This window comes from Ochlerotatus camptorhynchus, unplaced genomic scaffold (genome assembly GCF_037179485.1).
Source record: "Ochlerotatus camptorhynchus isolate MF236.1 unplaced genomic scaffold, CSIRO-AGI_Acam_v1.1 ptg000012l, whole genome shotgun sequence".
NCBI lineage: Eukaryota > Metazoa > Arthropoda > Insecta > Diptera > Culicidae > Ochlerotatus > Ochlerotatus camptorhynchus.
The window spans coordinates 2,509,540-2,526,528 of NW_027040504.1; the positions used below are offsets into that span (position 1 = coordinate 2,509,540).

The 16,989-nt window shown below is 42.7% G+C and overlaps 2 protein-coding genes across 2 annotated transcripts in view; both read left to right on the top strand.

The window, feature by feature from the left end:
- Positions 1 to 16,989, top strand: part of LOC135700605 (uncharacterized) — a 474,339-nt gene that overhangs the window by 20,849 nt on the left and 436,501 nt on the right. The window lies entirely within an intron of this gene.
- Positions 9,630 to 10,727, top strand: LOC135700599 (uncharacterized). Its single transcript, XM_065221137.1, has one exon. The coding sequence runs from the start codon at positions 9,630 to 9,632 to the stop codon at positions 10,725 to 10,727; it is 1,098 nt and encodes a 365-aa protein (XP_065077209.1).

Below are 16,989 nucleotides of genomic sequence, written 5' to 3' on the forward strand. Positions count from 1 at the left end.
TCTTTACTTATGTTCTCGAAATTAGCATAAAATCCTTGGAACTACCCTGAAACTAGCGCAACCTAACATAAAGGACTTTAAATCTTCCTCGTAGTTCTGGACGTTCTCCGAACCCACCCTTAAGTTTTCGGAACTTTCTTCAAACTCTTGGAATTCCATTGAAATTATCAGGACTTCTTTTTTATGTTATTTATTTTATTTACTTGTCTTCGTATAATAAAAACGCACAGACAGAATTATTAATGTCTAGTTAAAGAACTAATCCTATTTTTAAACATGGTTTTCGAAATATTAAAATCATAATCTTCACGCGATTCGTTAAAACGACGGCAGCAAACATCCAGTGGATTGTTTTGACCGTAGACTGTACGATGCTGAGGAATACGGAGAAGGTCATTTTGTCGCGTCTGCCTAGCCGGTGCATTGAACTGGATTTTCCCTAGAAGTTCAGCACAATCTACATTGTTGTCCAGAATGTCGAATATGAACAGCCGTTGCAGAAGAATCCTTCTATCAGCCAATGTTGAAAGACGAATTAAAGCACAGCGATCCTCGTACGGCGGAAGAACAACCGGATCGTTCCATGGCAACAGTCGTAGAGAGTAGCGGACAAAGTTACGTTGAATATTTTCAATGCGAAAGTAAAGCGTGACGTGATACGGTGCCCATACTAGAACGCCATATTCCAGTATGCTACGCACTAGCGAACAATACAATGTTTTTAGACAGTATACATCCTCAAATTGCTGCGTGTGGCGCTTGATGAACCCTAGTATCGCATATGCTTTGGCGGTGGTTGTTGCAATGTGCTCGGTTAATTTCAGCTTACTGTCTAGTATTAATCCAAGATCCTTGATTGATGACACACGGTTGACACTTGAAGCGTTCATCTTATAATCGAAAATGGCAGTTGTCCTAGATCGGTTGAACGAGATGATGTTACATTTACGAATATTCACTTCCATTCCGTTTAGTGAGCACCATTCAAGAAGCGAGTCAATATCCATCTGAAGAGCGCAACAATCGACCATGGAGGGTATCAGGCGGAAGAATTTCAGGTCATCAGCGAACATGTACTTCGGTGATCTGATGAGTCCGCACAGATCGTTAACAAACAGCACGAAAAGTAATGGTCCCAAATGACTTCCTTGGGGAACCCCGGAAGTAATTGAGAACGTTTCAGATGAGGTTCCACCGAGACGTACAAAAGCCCAACGCTCAGACAAGTACGATTCAATCCATTGAGTAAGCCACTGAGGGAATCCCATGCGTTTGAGTTTTTCCATTGCCAGTGCATGCGACACTTTGTCGAATGCTTTAGAAAAGTCGACATAAACTGCATCGACCTGTTGTCGCTTTTCAAGGCTGTCCACAAGAGAAAAAACGTAGCACATCAGGTTGGTTGTTGTTGACCGCTTCCTGACAAATCCATGCTGACTCTCTGATATCACATGTTGAACGTTACGATACAAAGAATCATGGACAAGACTCTCCAAGACTTTAGGAAAGCAACTCAAAATCGAAATTGCACGATAATTTTCGACGTCATTAACATTACCACTTTTATGAATGGAAGTGATGGCTGCAGTTTTCCATTTGTTGGGAAATATGCCCTCCGAAAGAGATCTGTTGAAGAGTATACTCACAGGCAAAGCGATTGACTCCGCACACCGATTGATGAACAAAGGTGACAGACGATCTGGACCTGCTCCTTTCGAAGTGTCGATAGAAACCAGCTTAGCAAAAACATCTTGCCGAGAGAAGTTGTAGACGGTCACGTTCAAGTCGTAGTGCGGCAAATTGCTCAAGTACGATTCAGTCAAAGCTGGTCGGTTATTACTTTGCACACTTCGAAAGAACGCCGAGAACAGATTTGCAGATACTGATGGAGATTCAGCTGCCTCACCTTGGTAACGAAGATGTCGTTGGATCGCTTACGGGTCTTCACATATTGCCAGAATTGTTGGAGGTCCTGTTTCAAACTTGTTTCAGTACGATGAATGTAGCAGCGAAAGTATTGTGCATGCAAAGAGTTATATTCGCTCTCTAAGTCACACAGCTCAGCCTTATGCTGTTCATTCCTAGACCGAAAGTAACGCTTCCTTGCCCTGCGTAGACGATTTCGCAGCCGTTGCAGTTCATTGTTCCACCATGGTTGTTTCTTCCTGTGGGTGTCGATCCGTTGTTTTAGAGGCACAACTTCGCTGATGATTCCATAAAGCTTGTCGTAGAATATCGATACCGCTTCGTCGACACTGCAACCAATTAGAAGATTCACCCATCCGACGTCCGAAATCATTGAGCTCAAAACTGCAAAATCACACCGCTTGAAGTCAAAATCTAACGGATCAGTTGCTCGGGAAATTTCACATTCGCTTGCAGTTTCAATCACAAGCACCAGTTCTTGATGGTTCCCTCGTATTTTCTGTGGTTAATGGAACATTCATAAGTTTTTCAACATTTTCCGAAAGTTCTCGTACCTTCATTAAAGTTCCCGCAATTTTCCTTACGTTCATAGGACTGTCAACTTCTTTGAAGTTTTCTGTACTTTGTTCTTGGAACATATGTAATATTCTGAAATGTTTCTGAAGTTAATCGAAAAAAAACTAGCTTTCCTAAAGTTCGCACAATTTTTCTGATGATCAGCTTTTCCGCAGCTCGATCACCTTTCTTAAAGATCTTTAAGGCTACTGAAGCTCTGTGTTACTTCTGGTAAAGCACCTGATTTTTTAAGTGAATGGACCTGTGACAGTTCTCAAACTAATTGTTGCCCATAAAGGCAGGCATTACTGGCAGTTCTAGTACTGCACTGCAAATGTTGCATGCAAGTTTTTGTAGATAAAATGTTTCCAACACAACGTAGGTTAAATAGACAATGTGAAGGAATAAAAGTGAGTTAGTAAAGTTCCAACAGCCAAGAAATAAAGATCGTTTTTTTTTTTAATTAAATAAAGTTTTGGTGATTTTGAGTGCCTACTCCGTCGATTTTGCCGTTCCATTTTTTGGTGACTAGTGTCCGTGTGTGATCCCGAAATACCCCGTCGGAAAACCACGATCCTGCTCTAACAACCTGTCATCAAGTTCTTTGATCTTAACCATCAGTAATCAGCACGACAGGTCTGCGCTGATCAAATCTAATACAATTAGAAAACTATGAAAACCATTTGTATCATCATACCTGCTTAATTTCTCACCTTACTAAACTGTTTGATTTGATAATCTCTCACCGGATATTACCAAAAACATGTTGTTTAACCCATTTGCCGACTTTAATTCATTACACCAGATCGCAAAATAATCCCCCCAATCAAAACAATACGATGATTGCCTCCAATTAAGTCCGCATTCATCCAACTTGCTGGATAATTGGAAATTCTAGTCTTTCTCCCTCTCTCTCTCTCTCTCTCTCTCTTGATCCAACCAACCAATTTCTCGACCAACCGACCAGCCTCACTTCATCCCGGCCGTAAAAAGAAACCTTCTGCCAAAAACACGTTTTGCCCACCGCTTCTTCCGGTGGTGGTTATTTTACTACCACTCGGACAGTTTCTTTCACTTCTCCCGGCAAGAAATTCCAACCACACAGACAGCACGACCTTATTCCGCAGAGGAGAGCCCAACAGAGTATACCATTTTCGGTATCTGACCGGGACCCAGAGCATCTCGACTCGACTCGGCACATGTCACGCAGCGACACAGGCAACAAACCTTCAACCCAACTAGCCACAGGTAGGGGACGCACCCACCGCTGCGGCTGGAGCTATTCCAGGGTCCAAGCCCGGAGTGGAATTGTTGAGTTTCGTACATTCCGGGGATTGATCTTTACGAAACATTCGGCACGGAGCCGCCGGTGGAAACTGCACGCGGAAAGTGACCCAATCTGCGCTGCTGCTGGTCTCCCAGTCGGTGGTGCACGGCGGGTGAAACAAACGTGTTTTACCCTGCGAACAGTGTTTGTGGTGCGGCAAGCCCGAAAACAGGTTTAAGTCATGCGTCGTCGTACCTGTATATGTACTCTGGAATCTGGCTCGCGCGGAATTGCGAGCTCCAAATCGAGTCTCCTCTGGGCTGGAATGGTTGAGATGATGGTGTGCCAAATTCGAAAACCTCTCGGAGCAGTTCTGATGGCAGCAGCCAGCAGGTAGGGCAAGTGGTCGGGCGCGCTTGAGCCGGTTGTTCGCGCATTCGCCTTAACGACTAGCAATAGCAATTGAACGACGATTGAGGTCTGTTTCACTTTTTCGACCGACCGGCTGCAAATTAGTCGAGTGGATATCTTAAAGGCTCCGGGTTTCTGTGGCTGGCTGGCTGGGCTCTCTAGTGGGGCTGCTGGCTGAGGATGGGGAAAACGTGCTGAAACAAGTGCCATTTGTTGCCCACTTAATCGCGGATTGAGTGAGGGATTTAGCTTTTGAGGCCTCCCTCCGCCCGCAGCATTTAGAGAGGGGGTCATTATGGAATGGACTTGTGCATCGGAGAAGGTAACAGTCTAGTTTTGCACCAATCAGCGGCTAATGATGTTAAGTTTCATTGAGGTGTTGGAAACATTTTGAATGGCCCAATTCGATCAATTTGTGCACTGCAAAGTGAGAAATTCATTATTATTTACGAGGATCAGTTCATAAATTCATCATCATCATCTTCTTCTTCATATAATCTTTTAACTTCTGTACTGGAACTTGACGCTCATTAGGCACAGTTGATGATTGCGACTTTCTAAGCCTTTAGTGTTTTTGACATCCTTATTATGAGGCAAGAATAATGGTATGCAATATCCAGGGAAGTCGACAACATTTCGGATAAACTTAAGTTTATTGAAATGTTACAATCCGGTCATGCGACCATTTTATTCTGGTTACAATATGTGCTTTTGTAATGACTCCAATCCCCAATTTAACACGAATTCTTCTGAAAGCAATTATTTATGGCACGGGTCGAGTAAGCAGAGAAGTTGCCCCGTAACGTGGGTAGATCACCTTTTCGTGGTACGTTACGGGATGTAAGATCTACCACCGATTCCTAGTTCTGACTAATTCAAACTAGGGGAACAGGATTTTTCAGTAATCCAAGGAACACATCTTAGTCCTTGTTACTTTTTATGCCTTGTTGATAGTGACAAGACTCGGTTTTGCCTACCGGGGATGATCTTGAAACAAGGCAAAAAAATGAGTTAGTTGTCTTCATCTATGTGATTCCTAATCTTCTCTTCGTTGTTCCCTAGTTTGAAGTGGTTAAGACTAGGGTTCTGTTGCATGGTCATTATCGGTGTCATACCTTAATTTTGTTGCTAAGGAATCCAATTTTGACTGACAAAGGGGCGCGCCTTTGGAGGGTGTTTCAACACTCCGAAGGGTATAAATAGCGGGACCTTTCAATTGGGTTCTTTAGGGGTATTGAGGTAATTGCATATTCGTAATCTGCATTACAAATGGAATCGAAATCCAAAATTTCATCAATTTTGGAGCACTGGAACTAATTTAAATAAGTGTGATTACATAAGCAAAAATCAACATCTTAGCGCCCCTCGATGGTACTTCGTATGGGAACGAGCTGTTAGTTTGTTAGTTTAGTGTCAAACAGTGAAGTGATTATTTTGCTCTTAATCTTGATTTAAAAATTGAGATGGAAGTAAATGGGATCGAAAAAAATATCATTGTGCTCAGAAAACGACGCCCTTTCAGATGATGTATGAAAACCAACATATTTTTCAAAATTAAAGAACCCAATTAGAGTCGGATCCTTGCGATAAATGCAAGAGTGGCAACTGTAAAAAATCGAATACTTCGTCATTTCTCAATAGTGATGGAGTAATACGACATGCACTAAACTAAGGACACGGGATATACTACAATAGATCAATTGGGTTCTTTAAGGGTATTGAGGTTAATGCACATTCGTAATCTGCATTGAAAATGGAACCCAAACCCAAAATTTCATCAATTTTGGTACACTGGAAATATTTTAAATAAATACGATTACATTTGCAAAAATCACCTAATTAGCTCCCCTCGGTGTCACTTTGTATGGGAGCGAGCTGTCAGTTTGTCAGTTTAGTGTCAAACAGTGCAGTTATTATTTTGCTTTAAATCTTGATTTAAAAATCGAGATGAAAGTGTGTGGGTTTGAAAAAAATATCGCTGTGCTCAGAAAACGAAGCTCTTTCAGATCATATATAAAAACCGATATATTTTTCAAAATTAAAGAACCCAATTTACTGGTCGCAGTAGTGTTAGGTCCCGAACAGAGGAAAAAAAAAAAGCAGAGAAGTTGGCATAATGTCTCAAACTTCTGCAAATTCCAAATTAAACCTATTAAAATCAATTGCATTTGAAATGCTTATGCAGTAACTATATTGATCTGTTATTTAACTGTCATAATAATAGGATTGTCGTGTTCAGTTGCCTTCGGCAGGTGTCGAGCAACTCCATTTTTCATTATAGGAGGTTAAAGGGGAATTCCACGATTATTTTGATTCAGATATTCTGTGAGGAGATCAATGATTCTTTGGATTCTTCCATCAGAATTTTGATAACGGAATTATGAGGAGAATTTAAAGAGAATTCTGAAAAAATATGAGTCTAGTTTTGACGTAGTTTTGATAGCAAATCAATGAAATTTGAATATGAGGATTGCTTGAAGGGAATCATGAGAAAAAATTTCATATAAGGAGAATATCTAAGAATTGTTGGGAGCATTCCTGGGAAATTCTTAGGAGGATCCCAAGTGACCTGTGGCGTATTACTTAAAAAATGCCGAAGAGAGTCTTTAATAATCACTTTACAGTATGATAATGGTAGGTTGATAGTACTAGTCAAATTAATAGTGATGTCCGAAGTTTTTAATTATTATGAGTAACACTGATGATGATTAACATTCACGTGCTGTTACATCAAATTATTCATCATTCTATAAATGTCAGTTGCGTTACTCTTGATGATCAATAGGCATTAATTATTTCTTATTTATGTGTCGCTCAAAGTGTTGCAAAGCTCTGATTTCAAATAAATTTGAGAGTAGAGAAAAAGGAGAATTTAGGAATTAACCATTGGTTATAATAATAGTTAAATTTAAGATTCAATAGTTAGATTACAATTGACGCACGCCTTGATTAAAGCAGATAGTTCGATCTGCAAGAGAAATAGTATTGTGATTTGGAAATGGCTTCACTCTTCGCGTTGATCTGTTCGGGTTTCCTATTAGGCCAGGTTCAGACAGGGCAAGTCAATTCATCAACTCACTTGAATTCAATTAGATTGAAAAGTTGAGCCTGGTTCATCTTTTTTTTTATTCAAGTCAGTTGCTGTTCGGGTTTTCAATTGAGCGGAGCAAGTAGAACGAAAAGCACGACAAACGTTCGGCAAACATATCGGAATCAGGTGCACGGTAAGAAAAAAGTACCCAACGGCCAGTTCACTTTTACCTACTTTTGACTAGTTTGTCTCCTTTTCTCCTTCTAATGTTGTCAAAAACGGAGGAGCAAAACCACCCAACAGGGGTAGTAATTTGTGGGAACCCAACGTTGAGTATAATCATATTTACCTACTGTTGGGTACAACTAACCTACTTTTGCGTTGAAAGCTAGTGGAAAATTCCACACGAATTGCACACAAGTAAATGAAAACTACTTTGACCCGCTTTACCTACTTTTGGGTTCCTGCACTATAGTGCCGAGATGAGTGAAAAGAACTTACTTTTCTAACCGTGTGGGTAGGAAAACCACGAATGAGCAATGGGCCGAGTTCCGCGTCTTTGATGAGGGGCAGTGATGCCATATATACAAATTTATTTGTAACCATACAGATTTTTTTTCAACATTTTGATACAGATATCTGTGTCTACAGATTACAGATTTTTGAAAAACATACAGATTTTTCAAATAAGAAGAATATAAATTATAAATTTTTTCTTCTATTTATAAATAATAAATAAATATAATCTGATAAATAATTGTTTCTTACTTTTTAAAAGCATGAATTCAATCTGTGAGCATCAATCTCAAAACGTATTTTTCACTGAATAAAATATGATTGTATAATATTCGAATGGGCTTGAAATCTTTTGAATGGACTTTTGATGTTCAGATGTTCTGATATCTGGTTAGAAGGGATACTAGTTTCCCTTTCTTTATGTTTAATCAACTATGTCATATGGTTACGGATACAATATTTAATTAATTAGACGTCAAGGAAGTCCACGAAAAGGCAGGATTCCTCATTCGGCATTGGATGTCGAACTCTTTTGAGGTGCTCCAGCGGATTGGAGAGCAGAACACGAAGTCGGTGAAGAGCTTCACCATGGACAAGGGCAGCAACCTGGAACGAGTTTTAGGGATGGTATGGCGACCACAAGAGGACGACTTCGTATTCTCAATGACTCTCCGAGATGATCTGGAAAGTCTACTGGATGGATCCGTTGTACCAACCAAACTCCAGCTCCTGAGCCTAGTCATGAGCATTTTTGACCCGTTAGGGAGGGTCGCTCCTTTCGTGGTGCATGGCAAGACGATAGTCCAGGATGTGTGGAGATCCCGAATTGGCTAGGACGAGCCACTACCTGCGGATATCGTATCACGGTGGGAGCAGTATGCCAAACTACTTGGAACATTGGATATGGTGAAGATACCCAGATGCTACTTTCCAGGATACAATCCTGGAGCCTACGATTCGTTTGAATTGCACGTTTTCGTGGATGCTAGCAGCACTGCATTTGCTGCCGCAGCCTACTTTCGGATTGTGGACAGTGGAAAAGTACGCTTTAGTCTGGTGTGTGCAAGAACCAAGGTAGCGCCGATCAAATTGCTGTCAGTACCACGGTTAGAGCTGCAAGCAGCTGTGATTGGAACACGGCTCATGAAGTCTGTCATTTCGAGTCACAGTTTGCAGATCAAGCGCAAAGTATTGTGGAGAGATTCTTCAACGGTTCTGAACTGGCTACGGTCAGATCCGCGGAACTATAAGCAGTTTGTAGCGTTTCGGCTAACAGAGATCCTGGATGAAACGGAAATCAGCGATTGGAGGAAGGTGCCAACCAGGATGAACGTTGCTGATGAAGCCACCAAATGGGGACATGGCCCATGCTTCGATGAACACAGCAGGTGGTTCAAGGGTCCACAATTCCTGTATAAACCGGAGTGTGACTGACCAGAGGATGCGAGCGAGCCGACTACAGCGGAAGAATTAAGGGTGGTCCATGTGCACCAGCAGCTATCGACGCAGCCGGTCATCGAATTCTAACGCTTTTCGAAGTGGGAAAGGTTGACCCGTACAGTGGCATTCGTTCTACGATTTGGCTGCAAGCATATTTGTCGAGACGAATCAAAACAGGACGGAGAAGTAACCCCGAGTAGTGTGAACAGTGAGGAGTGGAAACAAGCGGGGCCTCCCTTAGCTCAGTCGGTAAAGGCGCAGCTACCAAGCAAGGCCATGCTGGAGGTGGCTGCGTTCGATTCCCGGGCCGGTTCAGGAATTTTTCGAGTTGGAAAATGTCTCGACTTCCCTGGGCCTAGAAGTATGATTGGACTTGCCACACAATCATATCAATGCAAAAATGGTACAGGCATCGAAAGCTCTCGATTAAAAACTGTGGAAGTGCATCTTGAACACTAAGTTTAGAGCACGCAATAAGCTAATATGCGATATGCAATAAGCTTGAAATGCGAAGAAGAAGAAGAAGAAGAAGAAGAAGAAGAAGAAGGAAACAAGCGGAGTCAGCTGATCCAAGTGAGCGAGTATCCGGAGGAATGCAGCATTCTTCACAGAAATCATGAAGTGCAGCCAGAAGAACGTAGACGAATCCAGAAGAGCAGTCGAGTCTTCAAATTATCCCCGTTTGTGGACTCATCTGGAGTCATGAGAATGGGATCCCGCATCGCTGGCGCGGAGTGCGCTTCGTACGAAAGCAAGTTTCCCGTGATTTTGCCTAAGGATCACTACGTCACTCAACTGGTGATCAACTGGTATCACAGGAAGTACGGACACGCCAATAATGAAACGCTGGTGAACGAGATTCGGCTGAAGTTTCACATTTCCGAACTGCAAACAGCCGTCAAGAAAGTGGCAAGTGGCTGCTACTGGTGCAGAGTATACAAATCCAAACCACAAGTACCACCAATGGCTCCTCTGCCTTCTGCTCGTCTCACGCCGTATGTCAGGGCCTTCACCTTTACGGGACTGGATTATTTCGGGCCGATCACTGTTCGCTTTGGACGTGGTGGAGTCAAACGGTGGGTAGCGCTCTTTACCTGCTTAGGAACTCGAGCAGTCCACTTGGAAGTCGCCTACAGTCTGTCTTCTGAATCCTACAAGATGGCAATACGTAGATTCATCGCCCGCCGAGGTGCGCCACAGGAAATTTACTCTGATCAAGAAACCAACTTCCAAGGGGCTAGCGCAGAGTTAAGGCAGCAGATCGGCGCCATAAATCGGGATCTAGCAGGGACGTTCAAAAACGCAGAAACCGAATGGAAGCTAAACCCTCCGTACGCTCCACATATGGGAGGCATATGGGAAAGGCTGGTACGCTCGGTCAAGACAGGTCTAGCGCACATGGAGTTGCCGAGGATTCCGGATGAGGAGACTTTGATAACGGCTCTTGGTGGAATCTATAGTGAACTCGCGTCCCTTAACCTATCTACCGATCGACAGCGAGGAATGCGCAGCTTTAACACCGAACCACTTTCTATTGTTGAGTTTGAGTGGAGTGGTCCAGCCAGCGGTGTGGCCAATTGAGGAGTGTGCGGTACTGCGATCGAACTGGAAGCATGTTCAGGTTATGCTGGATAGGTTTTGGATGCGATGGATTCGAGAAACTCCCGACAGCCGAAATGGTTTGGAGAGGCGACACGTATCAACGTCGGAGATCTGGTCATCATTGTAAACGAGGGCGTCAGGAACAGTTGTTTTTTTTTCTTTATTATAGAGATTTTTAGCCATAGGCTAGTTCATCTCTTCCAGGAACAGTTGGATAAGAGGCAGAATCACTCGAGTTTATCCTGGACGTGATGGACGAGTTCGCAGCGCGGATGTACAGACCTCTGCTGGTATCATGCATCGACCGGCGACTAAGCTCGCTGTCCTAGATGTTACCAGAAAAGGAGGTACAGCTTAAGGGCACTTGAAGCAGTACAGGTGGGAGCATGTTGGCAACACAGATTAGCTCGTTCAGTACCACCCTCACAAAGGCAGGTGAAATGAGTGCCGTGTAAAATGTTTACTCCGGTAGTCAAATCGGTAAACAAGTCATTTTAGTAAACCCAGAGAATTTTCCGTTGGAAGCAGATTTGTCTCTCACTGCAACTGGATCATAATGTTTTGTATTTTCTGAATTGTAGAAAAGATAAAAAAATCACTTAAGAAATCAAGATTATAGGATTTCGTGATTTAAAAAAAAATGACAAATTCTTTATAAAGCAAACTTTAGCCATTTTTCAAGATTCTAAACATTAAACAAACTCCTTCTGAAGATTCAGTTAACTCCACACTGAGACCATAATAAATAAATTACAGTACCCGTTAGATTTTGGCATGGTTCGATTTTGGCATGGTTCGATTTTGGCAACAACACCACAAAACCGTTCGTTTTTGGCACGGGGTTCGATTTTAGCACCATGCCAAAATCGAATGGATTTTGAAAATAATGTACTTTTGTTCCATGTGATTACAATTTTCAATAAAAGAATAATTATTAATAACGTCTATGTAATAAAGATGACTCACGGTGGTTCATAATCATCGAAATCCTAAATAAAACTTAATTTTCGAGCTTGTTGCCAAAATACAGATTTTTAGCAGTCAGATACAGATTAAAAAGATTTTTTGCGATGAAAATACAGATTGAAAATTAATAAAACGTGGCAACACTGATTTTAAAATCTTAGTTTTTTTTTTAATTTGGGAATTAAATTGCTTAAATTTAGACTCTCAAACTTGAAGAAATATGGAGTTTAAAAAAATGCCTCCCTCAATTTCGAAACGATTGATCAAATCAAATAGGAAACAGGTATCATTTTCATGGATTGCCAATGGCACAGAAAAGCCTCACTTTGACGCTGAACATAAGATCCATTTATCTATGTATTGTGAGCGTATTGAATGTGATAGAAAATGTGGACGTAAATCAATGATACCAAATTTAATCATACCCGGATTAAATCCGATAGCAATATCCGTGATCCGGATTACTCCGAATTGAATCCGGATTACTCCGGATTGAATCCGGATTACTCCGGATTGAATCCGGATTGAAATTTCCGGTCCACAGTGCTCAAACGGTTCCAAATCGGGTTTTGATTAGCCTCCCAAAGTATGAAGTCATTGAATAAGAAACTGACGTGGCTCAAACCATTTGAAGTTTGTATGGAAAACACTATGTGTTTTTGTTTGTTTATATATTAAAGTTCTCTAAACCTCCAGACCTCCAGAAAATTATTAGAACATTTCTGAAATTTTTGAGAGTTGCTGCACCTAATTAAATACTCGAAGCAACCCTGAAAAAGTTAAAACTGAAATTCACGGAACTTCCTGAAGCTCGTGGTGCTTTCCTTAATTAATAGAATAAAATTTACAGATCTTAGTACCACTTAGTATCCTCTCCCAAAAACTTCAGATCTTTAAACTTCCCCGAAAGTTTGTTCTTTCCTGAAGTTTTTGGAACTGCCCTTAAGATGTCTGGATTCCCTAGAGATCTCTAGAGCTTCCACAATTCTTCTACAGTTCTGCAGAATTCTCAGATGATTTCTGGATATCCCTGAAGTCGTAGAACTCCTTGAAAGATACTGATATTTTCTTCGGAGTATTTTTCTTCTCGGAACTTTTTCCTTCCTCCCTTTTGAAGCGTTCTAAATATTCCGACGTTTTCTGAATCTCCAGTGAAGTTTCTGAAATTTTCTTAAGTTCTCTAAACTTCCGTGATGTTCCCAAGCTTTAGGTTCTCACTGGTTTTCTGAATTCAATGGAACTGTCCTAAGGTTCTCGAAATTTGTCTGGAGTTCTCTTATCTTCCATTAAGATCTTATAACTCAACTTAAGTTTTGGTAACTACTGTTAAGTTTCTGAAATTTTTCTGTAGGTAATGTGCTGCCCTGAAGCACTTTGACCTTCCGCTGACAGAAAACTTGCTCGTACTTCTGGATGCTCTTGAAGTTTTCGGAGCTACCCTTAAGTTATCGAAACTTCTTTTAAATTCTTAAACATTTGAATAAATTCTCATTCCTGAAGGTTCCCGCAATTTTTCTGACGTTGATGGGACTCCCCATTGAAGTTTGTTCTTGAAAAATCTGTAAAGTTCCTGCATTTTGCTGTAAGTTAATTGAACGGTCCTTAAGTTCTAGATTTTTTCCGGAACTTCCTTAAAGTTTATTGAAGCTAACAGTACTGTCGCGAAGTTTTCTGTTCTCCTCCATGTTAGTTCACGAAATTTTCCAAAAGTTCATGTAGTTTCAGAAGATCTCAAAGTTCTGAAAATTTCTGTAGTTCTCGGAACTTGCCTAAAGCAACTTACTTACTTACTTTCCTGGTCCGACATCGCTCAGGATTGCACCTGCATTACAATGTTACGCCAATTCACTCGGTCCGTGGCTGCTTGTCTCCAATTTCTTGACCGTCCCACACTTCCAAGATCCTGTTCCACTTGGTCTAACCACCTTGCTCGCTGTGCTCCTCTTCGTCTTGTACCGGCCGGATTCGAAGCAAACACCATTTTTGCGGGATTGTTGTCCGGCATTCTTAAAACGTGTCCCGCCCATCGTACTCGTCCAGCTTTCGCAACTTTCTGGATACAGGGTTCGCCATAGAATTGCGCCAACTCGTGGTTCATCCTTCAACAATGTCCACGTCGTCAGCGAAGCAGATGAACTGGCTGGACTTATTGAAGATCGTGCCCCGCATGTTAAAGCCCGCCCGTTTCATAACACCTTCTAGCGCAATGTTGAATAGGAGGCAGGAAAGACCATCGCCTTGTCGAAGTCCTTTGCGAGTTTCAAACGAGTCCGATATCGCACCCGATATCTGCACGCAGCACTGTACACCATCCATCGTAGCCTTGATCAGTCAGGTCAGCTTCCCGGGAAAACTGTTCTCGTCCATAATCTTCGATAGCTCTTCACGGTCAATAGTATCATAAGCAACATTGAAATAGATGAATAGGTGGTGCGTAGGGATTTGACATTCACGACACTTTTGGAGGATCTGCCGCAACGTAAAGATTTAGTCCGTTATCAATCGCCCGTCCACAAAACCGGCTTGATAACTTCCCACAAATCTTCTTGCTAGCGGCGATAAACGACGAAAGATGATCTGGGAAAGCACTTTGTAAGCTGCGTTAAGAATAGTGATCACTTGATAGTTCTCACATTCTAATTTGTCGCCTTTTTTATATACTGGGCATATTACTCCCTCTTTCCATTTTAACTTTATCAGCTGTTTAGTTGTTCTTAAGCTGTCGGATAGCATCCATAACTTCACTTGTCGTGGGAGCTGGCATGTCCCCCTCATCCGCTGTACCGACGAAGCCATTCCTCCTTCCGCCTTGGTTCTCCGGCTCTGCGCCGTTCAGATGTTCATCGCAGTGCTGCTTCCACCTTTCAATCACCTCACGTTCGTCCGTTAAGATACCCCCTTCCTTATCCCGACACATTTCGGCGTGCGGCACAAAGCCTTGGTGGGATGCGTTGAGTTTCTTGTAGAACTTGCGTGTTTCTTGAGAACGATACAGCTGCTCCATTTCTTCGCACTCCAGCTCTTCCAGGCGGAGCTTCTTATCCCGGAAAAGATGGGTTTGCTGTCTTCGCTTCTGTTTATATCGCTCTACATTATGACGGGTTCCTTGCTGCAGCATCGCCGACCGCGCTGCGTTCTTCTCGTCTAAAACCGTCTGACACTCTTCGTCGAACCAATCGTTCCGTCGATTCCGCTCCACGAACCCAACGGTGCCTTCAGCAGCGCTGTTAATGGCTGCTTTCACGTTGCTCCAGCAGTCCTCAAGAGGGGCTTCGGTGAGCTCTCCCTCATCCGGCAACGCTGCGTCGAGGGATTGCACGTAGGGCAGCTTCAGTCACTCCAGATTGTACCGTGGCGGGTGTCGGTACCGAATGTTGTTGACAACGGAAAGTTTTTGGCGCACCTTGACCATTAGAAGGTAGTGGTCTGAATCGATATTTGCGCCGCGATAGGTCCTGACGTCGATAATGTTCGAGAAGTGCCTTTCGTCGATCAAAACATGGTCGATTTGCGATTCTGTCTGCTGCGGTGATCTCCAGGTGTACCGATATGGTACTACGCATGGCCATGTTCTTAGTTTGGCGAAATCGATGAGTCTGAGGTCGTTGGCGTTCGCTAGCTGGTGAGCGCTGAACTTTCCTATAACCAGTCTGAATTCCTCCTCCTGGTCGACCTGAGCGTTAAGATCACCGATGACGATTTTGACGTCATGACTTGGGCAGCTGTCGTATTCCCGTTCCAGCTGCGCGTAAAAAACGGCTATATCGTCATCGTTACTTGCTAAGTGAGGGCTGTGCACGTGCACGTGCCCTATACGTATTTACCGACGATCCCTTCCAGCAAACCTCCTGCAGCGCTACGATGTCGAACTTGCGAACCCTCAATAAATCGGAAAGAATGCGGGTACTTCCCAAGAAATTGAGAGACTTGCAGTTCCATGTTCCGAGTTTCCAATAGTTAGTCCGTTTCCGATGCTTGGGTCTATGCCGATTGTTCCTGTCCGTATTTACATTGCTTGCTTCCTGTACTTTTATTTTTTTACGGCTGGCTTGTAGGGCCTGCACCAACCCCCATTGTCTCGCCGGGGAAACATCGTGCACAGCACTGTTTAGAGTCCGACGCTGGCACCAGGACGTTGATCAGCCGCTCCTAACATGGAGAACAGACACCGTTTTGAGCCGCACCTCCAAGGTGAACAGACGCTCGAAGACTGCACTATCCGGAGAGAGGAGTCCCCTCCCCTTCCCTGTCAGCATACGACCAAGATCCCACCGGGGTTGGTTACCCGATCTTCCCTATGGTTACTCGTACCCCATACCTGAAGATACGCGAAGTATCAATGGTACGCATTGTCCAGCCGTTTACCAGTCTAAAGCAAGGTTACTTCTATTCATATCGCATAAAAGAATGAAAGGGAATCATAAGATTATTATGATGATATTTTGTGTTTTTAAGTAACAAAAAGAGGTTCGACAATTGAAGAGAGATCAGAGTAACAAAAGGAGGTTGTAAAGTTTGTGTTTGTATGCATGTATGTATGTTGCAAGATCATCAGCCAATATCAAGTTCTCCCACCTGCCTGTATTCAAAATAACACTGTATGAAGGGTCAAAAACGGAGGGGTGGACCTGCAAGCAGATACACTAGATAATGATGATCATAAAATCCTACAACCCGATGTAGAACAGGCCATCATACGAGGGAACGTCCCAATGCGTGGGGAGAAGAGCCCGCCGTCATTTCACGAATTAGAATTCCACTCTCCCCATCCAAATTATAGTCGCTATATTCATAGTCTAGAGGATAGAATTTCCGAACTATCAAAAAGCGGAACCAATTCAATATATTGTAGACCAACAATTGACAAGGTACTATCAACTTTTATAAACAAAACATTGATTATTCTTTCCTCGCCAATCGATGGTAAATTACCAGCAAAGCAGCGACTTTTCTAACCGGTGATGATCCCATGACTCTGATATTAGAAAGTTTGCTCCATGGGCGCATTTAGGATTCGGTTCAACAAATGGTTCAAAGTTCAATACGAATAAGCTGCATTAAAACGCTTTTCATTCAACTTTACGCTCACGAAGGGCGCGCCAAATGTGGGTCAAAGTTCTCTCGGGCAGCACACCACCACGGTTTTCACACCACCGGTATTGCGCCGTTCAACAGTTGCAGCTGTCTGTATTACACCTTGAAATCAACCAATATTTATTGGCACGAACCACCGTAAGAAACGATCAAACCGCAACCGATTGCAGCTGAGCTGGTT

Coding starts and splice junctions, on each gene's coding strand:
- LOC135700599 (XM_065221137.1), top strand. CDS start 9,630: ATGCGATATGCAATAAGCTTGAAATGCGAAGAAGAAGAAGAAGAAGAA.